The sequence below is a fragment of the Plasmopara halstedii genome, assembly GCF_900000015.1.
Source record: "Plasmopara halstedii genome assembly, contig: Scaffold_444, whole genome shotgun sequence".
Taxonomy (NCBI): Eukaryota; Oomycota; class Peronosporomycetes; order Peronosporales; family Peronosporaceae; genus Plasmopara; species Plasmopara halstedii.
The window spans coordinates 1,008,218-1,021,935 of record NW_020187364.1 but is presented as its reverse complement, the minus strand read 5'-3'; the positions used below and the strand labels follow the sequence as shown (position 1 = coordinate 1,021,935).

At 44.8% G+C, this 13,718-nt stretch overlaps 4 protein-coding genes across 4 annotated transcripts; 2 read left to right on the top strand and 2 right to left on the bottom strand.

Moving 5' to 3' along the window:
* Positions 1-2,536: 2,536 nt before the first annotated feature.
* PHALS_10153 (Uncharacterized conserved protein, contains CXXC motifs) lies at positions 2,537-2,869 on the top strand (the record flags this gene model as incomplete). The annotated part of the gene is made up of 1 exon (XM_024725528.1): positions 2,537-2,869. One exon carries the CDS (start codon positions 2,537-2,539, stop codon positions 2,867-2,869), a length of 333 nt encoding a protein of 110 aa, XP_024576296.1.
* A 353-nt stretch (positions 2,870-3,222) lies between these two features.
* PHALS_10152 (pyruvate kinase) lies at positions 3,223-4,868 on the bottom strand (the record flags this gene model as incomplete). Its single annotated transcript, XM_024725527.1, has 2 exons — positions 3,223-4,742; positions 4,820-4,868. 2 exons carry the CDS (start codon positions 4,866-4,868, stop codon positions 3,223-3,225), a joined length of 1,569 nt encoding a protein of 522 aa, XP_024576295.1.
* Positions 4,869-6,750: 1,882 nt separating this feature from the next.
* On the top strand, positions 6,751-7,020 carry PHALS_10151 (uncharacterized protein; the record flags this gene model as incomplete). Its single annotated transcript, XM_024725526.1, has 2 exons — positions 6,751-6,826; positions 6,878-7,020. The coding sequence occupies 2 exons, from the start codon at positions 6,751-6,753 to the stop codon at positions 7,018-7,020; spliced, it is 219 nt and encodes a 72-aa protein (XP_024576294.1).
* A 1,463-nt stretch (positions 7,021-8,483) lies between these two features.
* Positions 8,484-8,798, bottom strand: PHALS_10150 (uncharacterized protein; the record flags this gene model as incomplete). The annotated part of the gene is made up of 1 exon (XM_024725524.1): positions 8,484-8,798. One exon carries the CDS (start codon positions 8,796-8,798, stop codon positions 8,484-8,486), a length of 315 nt encoding a protein of 104 aa, XP_024576293.1.
* Between the last annotated feature and the right edge of the window lie 4,920 nt (positions 8,799-13,718).

Sequence of the window (13,718 nt, the reverse complement as noted above, 5' to 3'; positions counted from 1 at the left end):
CGTTCTATACTTAGAACAAGTACGAGTCAGCGGATCGCAATCCGCTTACTCCAAGAGTTATTATTGTCTTTACCCAAGGCTAATTACTCTTCCGTTTGATATCCAAAACTGATTTTTGTTTAATTTTTATCTGCGGCAAAGCCGCCTAATTTAAAGTGTATAGATTTTCCGATATACATAGTAAAATTTTAATTCATGCATAACTACTCGCTACCTAGCCACATACCGTATTCTTGTTTGGGCGCAGTCACACTATGCCCATCTCGTGTGACACACACCCCTGCAGTTAGGGTACGTATAACCCGTTACAAAGATAACCGCATTCCACCTGAAAACACTTGTAGTCGCATCGACGATTGTGTCGCTGATTGATTGGCTTCTCTGTGAGGAGAAAAACAAATTTCTAGCTGTCCCTAGGTATACTAGAAGTGCTTAGTAAACTTATATCTATTGTTGGTCTCTGAGGAGCCAAGAGACTGGTGGTTCAAGCGTCAGATGCAGTAACCACTCGCCGTTAGGTGCTCACCAGCTACGACAATGCACTGTAAAATATACTTTTTGGAACGCCACAACCAGGCATCGGTGTGGCGTTTAAATGGCACCCTCCACATGACCACTAATGTTGAGCATTCAATTCTTGCAGATTGGATCCAGAGAAAATTTTTCATTCCATAGGATGGGAATCGAAAATGACCATAAATTTGGCTATGAATTTGGTCATGGTCCAGACGCAGCAGCATGTCGCATTTGCGGTGTTAAAACTAGGAAGCTGTGCTCGGAAATGGGCAGTATATCTATTGTAGAGGATTTCCTGACCTGGGAAGCTTTGCAGCGACAGATGTCTGAGGTGTTCGCTCCGCCTGACCAAACGTGTCAGATGCGTTCTACCCCGGCTTATACTTTATTTTATAAAATTCAAGGCAAACAAGGACAGCAACCTTGTCATTATCTGTGAGAAATTTGATGACAATGTACAAGTGCATGATGTGCAAACATAACTTAAAGTCAAAGAAATGTTCCCTGAACTTGACAAAATCATACTCCGTGACAACAACTTATTGTCGAAGACAGTGTAGCATTTCTCTACCGCTTCGAGGTCAGCTCTTTCCAAAACATCCGCCTATAACCAAAGTCTGCTTTACTTTTTGAAATTAATTCAATTTATATTTCTTGCAATAATAAATTTCTTATTCTTTCTGCGTGGGAGCCCTCCGATTCACACTGTCAGCAGAGAAGGGAGCGTGCAGGGCGAATATGTTTGTTTCTATCAAATATGTATCATCTGCTAGTACTGCGGAGCTTCCTGGTAGGCAACAAGGCTTTGTTTCTCATTGACACAGCTTACTTCTGTCACCTCTGGCACATTCGTAGAAGCTATAATTCTGGTATCTCAGTCAGCCCTTGTGGCACGATAAATGTACTTCATATCAAAAGCGACATCCACCGCTTCCTTCAAAACGTAAGGGTGAGCGCAGAAAGTCTCGATGCAAGTGAAGAACCTTCACAGGAATGATTACCGTTACCGGCGATTAAAGAGGATCTGACGCTGTTGCGTCGACGAAGAGTTTGCAGCTACCGAACACAGTCTGCTGCCAGTTCTTACCCCCTCGGAAGATAGTAAAGAACGTCGGGCTCATTCAATATGCTAGATCACATCTGTCCCATCAAATCGGTCCATCTTGGGGATGTCTTCTCCACAAAAGTCCCGCACGTTATTGCCCGTCACCCCCAGCTTGTGGACCACAAGAGCGACGTGCTTTTACTCCATCAAAGACATTACCGATTATACCAATATCGTAATTTAAAAGAGGATTTTATTTTCAATCCCTGCCCTCATAGGGCCGAACGATCACCATCAGCGGCCTCGCGATGGGAGTCATCTGTACTTCCTCCGACACCCCGTCGGGGTGTTCATGCAGGGGTTTTATCTGTGCTAACTCGGCGCTAATGAACTCAAGACGAGCGATTATCGCTTCCGGTCTTTTGGTCGCTACTATTCAAATCTTTTTGAGATTAAGGACAGCCACAGGCTTACTAAGTGTATTTTTCACCCCAGGATGAATAGCCGAACAGCTCGTGCTCCATCCCCACACAGAATATAATCTTTCAACGACTCGGTCGACGGATTTACTACATGTACCATCATCTCCAAGCGGATACTACCGTAAACCTTGCACATAGTAAGCTTTGACTCAATGAGTCTGCGTATGCAGCTCACACAAGTTGAACTTGTAAGCTTTACCTTAGATCGGAACCCGAGAGCTTATGAGTACCTATGCACTTAGTTTGATTCGCGATTTCGATAGCAATATATTTGAATGTGAAGCTTTGATTTGCTTAATACCAGAACTTTTGTTATTGCGCTGATTGCCATGACTACAATACGTAGGAATATTCACAATTACACAAAAGTGTATTGTGGTACACCTGACATTTGTGCGAAATACATTATTGTATTTCGTAAATGTACATAACATATTCACATAACTGCCCAATTAATAATCCAATCTAATGGTGTTCACTACATCATTTAGCAATGGCAAAGCACCACCCAGACCTTGTAATGTGCCGTAAGCAACCAGGCGTGGCTATCGGTCGTTTATGTGAAAAAGACGACGGAAAATGCGTGATCTGCGACTCGTATGTTCGTCCATGTACATTGGTTCGAATCTGTGATGAATGTAATTATGGATCATACCAGGGCCGCTGCGTTATTTGCGGTGGGCCCGGGATCTCGGATGCCTATTATTGTCGAGAGTGCACACAATTGGAGAAAGATCGTGACGGTTGTCCCAAAATTGTGAACTTAGGTACTTCCAAGACGGATCTATTTTACGAGCGCAAAAAGTATGGCTTTAAGAAGCGTTGAGTGCGTCATTCTTCACTGACGGCAGACAAGATTTGTAGGTAGAGTGAGTGAATGAAATAAAGAAAGATTTTTTTCTTTATTTGACAGTTAGAGCAATGTACGAGACTGACGGCTTGTACCAGCAGCAATAGTGGTGATTTCTCAGGCTACTTGTTGATAACAATGCGTCTTAATCTCATTATTTACAAGTGTTCTTGTCAACAAACACTAGAATTATGTCATCAACTAGTCACAAAAGAGAAATTTGAGCTATACAGCCTTGCTACATTTATTTGGATAGCGTTTGCTTTCTTGTTATGTGTTTCACGACTTTCTCATTAATCCCAGTAGACACGTTGATCGAATTTACTTACTTATTCCACAGTCAACACCTTCAGCATGTTTGTCGACCCTGAGCGGGCTTCTACCATACCGTGCAAAGCAACAACATTGTCACCAGACTTCACCCAGCCAAACTGCTTTCCAAGATCCGTAGCGCGATAAAGTATCGAGTCCGTTCCAATCATTGAGCCCATGCATCGCGCGGTAACGCCCTTATTAAAGCCCTCGGCCTGGCGTGCAGTCACACCCAAAGCCGTAAGCACCAGCACTGGCATCGAAGGACGAAATTTCGAAACTAGGCGTGCAGTATTGCCAGATTCAGTCAGCACCACAATCATCTTAGCATTGATGTCAATTGCTGTCTTCACTGCCGACGACGTGATGGCTTCTTGTGTATCCATCTGACCATACGTATCAAGTACCGAATTGTGAAGGGCCTGGTACAGCTCGTTATAGTGAATCGCACCTTCAGCCTGCACACAGATTTTAGACATCATAGCTACGGCCTCCGCAGGGTAGTCGCCATTAGCAGTTTCACCCGAAAGCATGACGGCATCTGTACCATCAAGCACGGCATTAGCAACATCTGTGCATTCAGCACGTGTCGGTCGCGGGGCTTTGATCATTGACTCCAGCATCTGAGTCGCAGTTACAACAGGCTTGCCAGCAATGTTGGCTTTACGAATCATCATTTTCTGTGCTAAAAACACCTTTTCAGGTGGAATCTCCATGCCTAAGTCACCTCGAGCGACCATAATTCCGTCCGTCTTGGCCAGAATCTCGTCAAAATTCTCCAGTCCTTCCTGACTCTCAATTTTGGCAATAATTTTTATAGCACGACCACGAGGACCAAGTACTTGGCGAATATTATCAATATCCTGGCCTGTACGTACGAACGAGGCGGCAATATAATCAACGCCGTGCACGAGAGCAAAATTTACCAAATCATCTTCATCTTTTTCCGTAAGCGTTGGAAGCATTACTTTACAGCCAGGAAGATTCATGTTCTTTCGCTCACCGAGTATCGCAGAATTGTTTGCACGACAGACAACACTGTCATCTTTGATCTCTAAAACCGTAAGCACCAACGAGCCATCAGCCACGAGAATAGATCCACCAACTTGGACTGACTGAGGTAGCTCTGGATACGAGCACGCAATCTTGGATTCGTCACCAAGAAATTCGTAGTCCGTTGTCAACTCCACAGTCGATCCTTTTTTAATAGAAACCTTGTCCTTATTAGCCAAAAAACCCGTACGTATCTCTGGCCCCTTCGTGTCAAGCAAAATAGCAATGTTTTTATGGGGGCGTGAAGCAAGTGCAGCACGTAGTCGATTAAGTGTCTCAGCATGGCTAGTATGGTCTCCATGAGAGAAATTAAACCGAGCCACGTTCATGCCGCTGTCAATGAGCTCACCAAGTCCCTCCTCAGACCAGCAAGATGGTCCTAGCGTACAAAAGATACGCGTCTTACGTTCCACGCCCTCAACACTGCGCATAATACTCTCAAGTTCGACACCCTGCTGGCTAAGTCCTAATGCACCTGACATGGCTACATGAAGATCAAAATGGAAAGATATTAGTTCTATCATAAGAGTTTGACGCATCAAGCGCCCCCGGATGACGCACTGTAGCAGCGTCCAGCTCCAATCGGCCGAGACATCACACCACCGCCCATGATCGGGGTGAAAATAGATATAACGACGTCATGGGATCATTAATTTTACCTTCAATGCTTCGTCGCGGATAGTCGTTTCTGGCTTTATGCTGGCTTCAGCTAATATCACAATGAGTGCTTTAAGAAGATTGCGACAGCACCGGTGTGAGGATTTTGATATTTAATATTCTAAAAATGAAACGGTGTCCTAATTTATGGCTCACAATAGTGTACTTGGTGTGGTTCGCTTGATGTCTTGGCATCTTAAAACAGTACGTTGAGATGTTAAGTTGAACAAGGAGCAGTTGTCGAGAATTCTATATGCTCGCAAGCAGCATGATTTTATTTTTGTTTCGAGAATATTGTTTAATAAGCAAGTGAATTTGTGGTCGCATCATGCTAAAAGATCGGTATTGTAAGACGGCTTAGTCAGGGGGCATTTGATTCCGATTAAGAGGATTGGCACAATGTTGAGTCGCGGTCATGGAAAATGAGCTCTTTCGAGTGACATTGCTTGTCATTCCGTGCTCGCAAGTATAAGCTCACGAGGTGCGATGAACGGTGTCGCGGTGCTTAATGCCGTTATCACAGAAGACATGGATCTGATTAGCTACCATAAGTGTAACGGGGTTACACGCACCCTGTTACCAGCATGATCACGCATGCCTCTATCTTAAAAAAGAACCTGCTTAGCCGACAGTACCTATCAGTCACGATTAAACTCTTGTACTTGGCTCGACGTTTGTAAGGCGCTTAAAATACTTAAGACAAATTGGACCGCGTCACTCGTACCGGCAGCTTGAGCAATCTACATTATTTCGCCTCCGTGCTTACGTGTGATAGAGTTAGCTAGACACCGCGTGTGGAGGCAAAAGCCACTGCTTAAGCAAACCGTTTATAATGACAACAAGTATTCAATACAATGCCGTTACATACGCAGCGTACTTATCAGACTTTATCCTCTGTGAGGATGGAACATAAGATATTCGTCTATATGTCCACGCGACAACTAATCATGCTGAGGAAGCTTTCGTGTATTGTTGACCTCGAATGGATGCAGCAAATGGAAAGCCGAAGGGCTAAAAGCGGCAATTGCTCACCTGGTGGCGCTAGCTATGAGAATGCGCTAGTGATACACCTTCAGGAACGCAGCAGCCGGGCGTCGGTAAGCGCATAGCCGGCTCCCCCGAGCGAACAGCGAGAAAAAGCCGGGTGGATTCCTATACCAGGATAGCGGGAAATTTTCTGTTATAAACTTACTTCTGGTGACTAACTGCCCCATGTGATTTTTATTTGTGTAACACGAAAAAATATGTTCTGCTCATTTTATCGTAGTCAATACAGGACACACAATTTGTTACACATTTACCCGACACATTTATCGAGGATCTTAGATCATCCTGTGATGCCATAATGGTGTTTGTAGTTCTCCATAACCGGTGCATTGCCTCTTTTCGCTGGAATATGAAATCAGCCGAAACGAATGTTTTTTGCTATCAAGACGCGTCTAAATCCTTGGCAAGAATGAGTCAGAACTTGTTGGATGACTTGGTATTTAACTCATCGTTGGAAAGATCACAAATTTTCTCTTTGCGAGCGCTCCGTAGGTTTTGATAGGGCTAAACAACCTCGGACACGCTTTTTTGTCGCGTTCTCTGTGTGTAACATGATTCGTTTTACACTGCTTTCCGCCCCACAATGAATTTATGCCTCACTACTCCTATTTATAAGGGCGTAAGGCGTATTATGGTTATAAATACAAGAATAAATTAATTGACAATGTTAGCTTGGCAATTTACAAGCTATATATAGTACCACCAATCCCAGTTTTACAACAGCTAAATTCCGACCGACATGGATCTTGCGGGAAGATGTAGAGTCCTAGTGGTGCACGACAGCCGACATGACAATTCTATTGTACCGCTGGAGCTCTAGATCATTGAAACCTAGCCTTAGAGACGAGCATTCTTCAAAGAGAGGTGAAATTGACAATACAGGCTTGTTGATTGTTAACATCTAATATTTTGAAGAAGTCCTGATCGATGCAGATGCGCCAAACAATTGTTCAGAAAACGCTACAGTTGTGAACATCAGAGCTTACGCAGAGGCTTACACGTACCCTTTGGGGTTGCCGAGCGCGGAAACCCTGTCCGTGCGTCTCGAGACGAGTTAATTTTTGAAAGTGCCGTACGACCCCTGATCCGCTTTTGACATTTTTGTCTCAGATAGCGTAAAGCTCGCATAATCCTGCACCTGGATATGACATATGATCACATCCTAGGTATGGCCTGGCTGGAACTACACTAGCCATGTACCTAAATGAAGTTAAACGCATAGTGATGTTACATAGTACACTGATTGAACAACTAACTATCTCTGTCAACTCAAAGTTGTCGTGAAGAAGCGAGGCACTTAAGGTCGTTTAGGTAAAGTACGCGATGAATTTTTAGATAAATTTAGGTTCTGCATCATCATGTGTCGATGTAAGATCTTTGGGATCTTAATTTATAGGCATAGATAGCACAACAGGCCCCTTTGTTCGATATCAAAGTAAATTTGAGTGAACAATTCTGCTTAGGAGGAGCTCAAACAACCGCATACGTTTCCTCAGCGGGAGACACCACCACCATTGAGCCAATTCGAAGTGCAAGGCCTCGGCGCTCGAGTCACACGGTATTAAAGCACTAAGAGAATACTAACTCCAGGGTGCATTGCCGGCAAAACGCTCGTCGCAGTTTGCGGTTAGCGCTAGCGCTCAGGCATCCATAGCCAAGTTCCCCTTTGGTAGATATAAATTCCAGAAACGCTTAGCTTTGCAATCATGGCGCTAACAATCGAAAGCGTCCTATTCTCTCGTCGATACTCGTGCACATCCATAAACTGATTAGATAATTTATAAAGGAGGAGAGCTAAAAGTCCTATCCAAAAGGTCACTCACGATTTCGATGCGCAGCAGGCTACGTGAACAAATGGGTGATCGCACATTTCGCGATGTATACTAGCTCTACCTTATTCCAATCTAGCATGTTCTGTAGGGCTAAGTGGAAGCTGATCGGTGTGTGCTCCTATCGCCACAGCAAAAGTCTGCTAGAAATATTAGTCCTCGTAAACATATAAATACACGTGTATTTTCTAATTGAACATGAATATACTTGGGTGATTCCTCAGAATATCTCCTCGTGTGCTCAGACCAGACCCTCTGCTGATCAACGATCTAGTGGATGGCAACGCTTGGTCAATTCCTTGACGAATGGGATCTTTGCATTAAGTCTGCTTGTGAAGCGGGTAAGGCAAATCCCACTCGGACATGCCAAGACGTGATCGTAAGTCATAAACAAGAAGCGCGCGTATGGGTGAGCCAACCTGTACCTGTGATACAGCACGCAGTCAAAACCTACTCTCGAAGGGTCTGTTTCTTCCTTTCCAGAAAACAGCAACCCCTGGGAATCACCCCGGAGCCGGCCATACGGCTCCCATACACTCCGTCATTCGGGATAGCTTTGCCACTTTACGATTAGGTGGCACTTTTCTTATCACATAACATGCTCCATATGATAGTGAAAACAACCAGTCTGATTCAGAAGAGCCTGTGGTGGCTCTCCCGCATCATTAAAACGCCTGGGCACGACATACCTTTTAAACCCTTGGTCTCTTCCTTAAAAAGAAAAGGTTCAGCTCCTTCGGGACCGAGTGTATGCCTTCGAACAACCGGGGGTCGGTCCTGGCGAGCGAGATGATCTGCTCAGCATTTGTAGAAGCATAGACCATCCGGGCTCCTTGTGCTCCCTGTAGCTTTTCCGACTGAAAGTCCCAAAATCCAAATGATCGCATCGAGCTGCGCGCTCTGGCGTCAAGTCTACACGCCGAAAAGAATGATCTTGAAGACGTCCGATCTCGTTTATCGTGCCGAAAGTTGCATGCATATGTATGCGCGATCCACACCTTGTACATATTCTAACGAGTTGGGCGACCGTAGTCTCCGAGCCAGAAAGGACTAACTCTGAATTTGAATCAGGGATACGGCCTTACAAGCTTTTGGCTTAAGGAAATCTTCTGACCACCAACCTAGGCAACCTAATCAAGAAGGTATTGGTTCTTCTTAAGACAGCCTACTTGGAACGCTGGCTGGACGTCATTATCGTTGATATGTCAAGGGTATATGCAGAGCCATGATGTACCAAGTCTCTCAATGGTCCGATCAAGCGTGGCTCCAGTTTGGTATTCCCGACAAGCAACATTCGTTGTAATGAGGCAAATGCTGATACCACTCTAAATCAATTTTACACATTTGAAAAAAGTTGTACACGATCCAGTATGGTACAATTTTAGGGAAATTGCGTTAAACTTGGGGATACACGTTGTCTACCAGCCACGCGCTTATATATAGTTATCTTATGCAAAGTAGCAAACTATATTGGTCTAAATAGAATTGACCCTAAACATGCTCTCTTGTATCAGCAGAGCAAACAGAAAATGTTAGGTACCGCAGTAGGAGCACACAATTCTAAACTCGGTAAGTGTGTTGAATCTGAGAGTCAATACTTCCTCTGTGCACAGTGAACAGCAACTTGGTAACACTTGTAGTCAATCCCATAACTGAAAGAATGATAGTTTGTATCCTCCGTGAGGACGGAACATGATATGCTCAAACACATGCCCCCAGGACAAATAATACCATTTTTTCAAGTTATGAGTATTCGTGAGTCCTCGTGATAACAAATGATTGGCGGCCATAGAATCGGAAGTGATAATCGAGGCATTCTCCAGCTTTGAGCATTCGCAATGTGTCACGTTGGTGAGCGTTCATACCGAGCACAGATGAAAAAACAGCGATTTTCACCTTGAAGCCGCTGATGCTGAGCGTTCATACCTGCGAAGGCTAGGACGGATACAATAACTTTTACTGGATTAGAAAAGTTGATCTGACCTTCGATTTAGCAATGCGTCAGGCAAAGTAACAGCGCGTCGCACTCGCGGTCGTCAAGCTATGCAATCGCGCGCAAGAATAGGCACCAACGCGCTTTAGAAAAGTCGTTTTCAAAGGAAAACGAGTTGAAGCAATACACGTCGCTGGTGTTCACGCCGCCTAACCGAGCGTATCGAGTGCGTTTGACGATCTTGTCTACTCGCCAAAGGGGGCTATAGCTAGCAAATGATGCCAAGGTTAGCAAACTCTCATTGCCTTTGTAGCGTCAGAGCCTCTCCTGGTGGCGATAGTGGTTTCATTCTCATGTAGGGTCCCAGGACAGGCGCGGCTCGCACCTTTAGTGACCACCATGTCTTTTTCAAGATAGCGGTAGGCGTCAAATTAATGCGGGGCGACTCTTACGTGCGGCAAGAGCCAGATGGAATGCTGAATATACAAGGTTTACGAGCGACCTAGAGGCGATGGTCATAAGCCAAGCTGGAAAAGAACAGAGAGATCTTCGCTGCTAAGCAGTTTTGGCGTAGTGCCGTCAATCTGTTTCTTACGTACCCCTATCACCGTCGATTCAGAGATACAAAGAAGCCGGGCTTCCGATGAAGGGCGACGACTCACTCGCGGGAGAACATTGAGTTCCAGTTGGGGCAAAGTGGACCTTTGGGATAGAAAGGGGTACTATCGTACCTTATGGAAGTCGTAGACGATGGAACTGAGCCATTAATCAACGTTTCTTTTTCTGAGAGAGCTGGGACTCATGGCCATATATTGCTAGCTGTTGATCTCAACGTCCCGGGCTTTGCGAAGCCCTGGGATTCCGATCAGTTGAAAAGCGTTGTGCGGTTCTGTGGAGTTGACAGTACGTGGAGGCATTAATGTGAATTTGATTCAGTGCATCCTGTGTAGATGATACTGTTAAAAGTGCCGAAGGCGAAGAGAATACTGGTAAATGGGTCGAAATGTATATACAATCTTCAAGTGAAGTTCAAGGGGATTGACATCTCGAAACGTGGTCAATACTGGAGCTACATTCGTAATCCGATTTCATTTTAGGCACGGCGTGATTGGAACACCACAAGCCATAATTTATACGAAGTCAACGAAGTTGTGTCCTGCGCTCTTATCCCCAGGTAAAACATAAACCCCACGTTGTAATATATAAAATCAAATTTAACGCATAAAGCATTGACAGCTTCTATGCAATTTATTTCAAAAATTGATAGAAATAGTGCTGCAAGATACATCGAGCAGAGCTCGGAAGACCCTCGAGATCGAGGGCTCGATCCACTCCACTGATGTCGCTGAAATTTTCAAGAAGTAAGCAAAACTTAAAAATGCTTTTCAGTAAGCTGAGTTCTCAGCATGAGACCAACATGGTCGATTGTATACCGATGTTTCAGAATGTATCTCTGTAGAGCCGAGAGAGTACAACTGTATGTCGCGGTCTTTAAAGTGCATATCTGGTGATATCAAGAACAGTTGTGAGCTATTATCTCCTGCGTCATGGCTGGTGGAGAGTAGAAGTGGCATGTTTTAGTCACGCAGCAAAAAGATACATTGGAGCTCACAGACGACTGTAAGTTATGGGTAGATGGACCAAGCCTGAAGATAGTAAGGATTATTCATCCTTGTCATGATTTGACAGTCCTAACGTGTGGAACATAGGAGCTTCACGAGTAGAGGCAAAAATCTGCTAATTGGACAAGTCTTTATTGCTGATGAAATCACATTCTGGTTGGTTACATTTCAAAGCACGGCGCAACTAGATTCCGCAAGGATATGGACTATTGTAGATTGACCAATGGTCATCTTTTGATAGGATTTCAGGATGTGGCGTGGCCTGACCAACTCTTCGCATAAGTATAGCGTAAAGTATGCCGACAAGACACGACCCCTCGCCCATCTCATTAAAAGCGATCAATGCGGCGGAAGAGACGGCCTTTACGGTGATTAAAGAAAGCTAATGCGTGCATCGATTCTGTCTCGTAGATCGGCCATTCAACGTCTTCTGTGATGCTTCAGTTTCCGCAATAGATTGCACTTAGCTTCGCGCCAATGGGGATGAAAACGTGATTGCGTATGAGTATCGCCAGTTTAAAGCAGCAGACCTGAATCACTCTATCGACGACAAGGAGCTACTTGCAATGAGGTAATCATCGTCAAGTCCAGGGTTTACCTGTTGGTCTTAAGCCGTTTAGTCTATGCATAGTTATGCACAGCGACGTCATCATAACATTCTAAAAGAGTATATTGCTCTCCGTTGTCGAATATACCTTCAAGGTAAGGTATAAGTCGGGTCGACTCAAACTGATGGCGGATGCACTTTTCCGTTGCCTCGACAATGATATGTTGCATGTCACATTGGCGACGTCGCTTTGGGATGAGGTGATACGCATAGCGTACGGGTTGGACGTAGCATGTGTTAAAATGCCGCTCTATAGAAGAGCGCGATTGGACACTAGCACCGCTATGTCTGCCTTCGAGGCCTGCTGAACTACAGACCCACATTGCACTCAACGTGCAGTGGTGCCTCAAGATTAGAACCTAGTGTACAAAAATCTGTACGACCTCAGCGGGTGACCGCCTCGGAAGCGAAATGCATACTAATAGGTTAGCGTTATTTATTGGTGACACAACATGCACAAGTGGGTAAGAACACATGTGCGCATGTGATGTCAGCGGGTCAAACTTTCTCAGAATGCGGCAGCACCTCTGACTAGCCTGTCGGTTTCGGCAGAGTGCTAGCCTTCTATCAGGATGGCCTTTTTTCAGTCTTCCAAAATACGTGTCCACTAATACCGGTGCTGTGGTCTTTATCAACTGTTTAAGCAAGATAGCTCATATTCTTGCTGTCAGCGATAGTGTGATCCGTGGAAATTTATCCAGTCGATTCCTCAACAATATGTGTCGCTGACATGGCTTGCCGGTAGCCATTGTATAGGATAAAGATCTGCGCTACACAGCGAATCTTTGCGAAGCATTATTGATAGTGCTCAGCACCGGGTCGGATATATTATCCGCTGACCATCTGTAAGCAAAGGATCCGACTAAACGCTTTTATGTGTTGTAAATAATATCCAACGGGGCACTTGCGTGGAGATAACACGGATACTGGAGCTAGTTGTTCCCACTAATGAGTTTGCGCTAAATATAGCAGTACATATCTCCATGGGCATTACTTCACTTTATATAAAGAATTTGGTTGACCTCCAGGTGCCTTTGGCACCACCACAAAGTGCATCAGGTCTCAAATGGATGTGGCTTTTGATCAAAATCAACTTGCTGATAAAAGTCGGGATGCACTTTTAGCAAATCGATATTGAGATTGAGCATCGTACACATGGTGCGTGACGCGATGGATGAGTGTCAAGACAAACAAAAGCAACACCCCGATGCTAGAGGCAGGCAAATACACACACCTATGCTGAATGCAGTCAGCCTACCTACACATACCTTGTATGCGGTTGATAAAAATAAGTTGCGGTTGCGCTACATATGACAGTCCGAGGTCAGAGCAACAAAGGGTTAACAATACTTTAAATATGCATACACACCCAGTCTTCTATGTGAGCTCACTGAAGTCTACCAAGATTGGCTCTTATGATACAGTCGGACGTCAAGAGCTCTGTAGCAGACCATCCGCTGCAGCTAACCTATCATCTGCTCCAAATAGAGACGCAATATCAAATCGCTGGGGTACCTCAAGTTAGACAGTGCGATGACGAAGCTCAGCAAGCAAATTTGCAATTTGGCTCAGCTCAGCCTCGGAAGAAACATACCGTGATCTCGGAGAGAGTCGACGTGCCACCACGACCGAATTGATTTAGTGCGATCCAGCCGCGGAAGAAAGGTTCGTCTCTTACGTGAACAATCACGGCGGATGTGACCGAATTATTGACATCCGTAGCAGACAATTTGTGCCTACGGACAGTTGCCGCGCTAAGATTTAC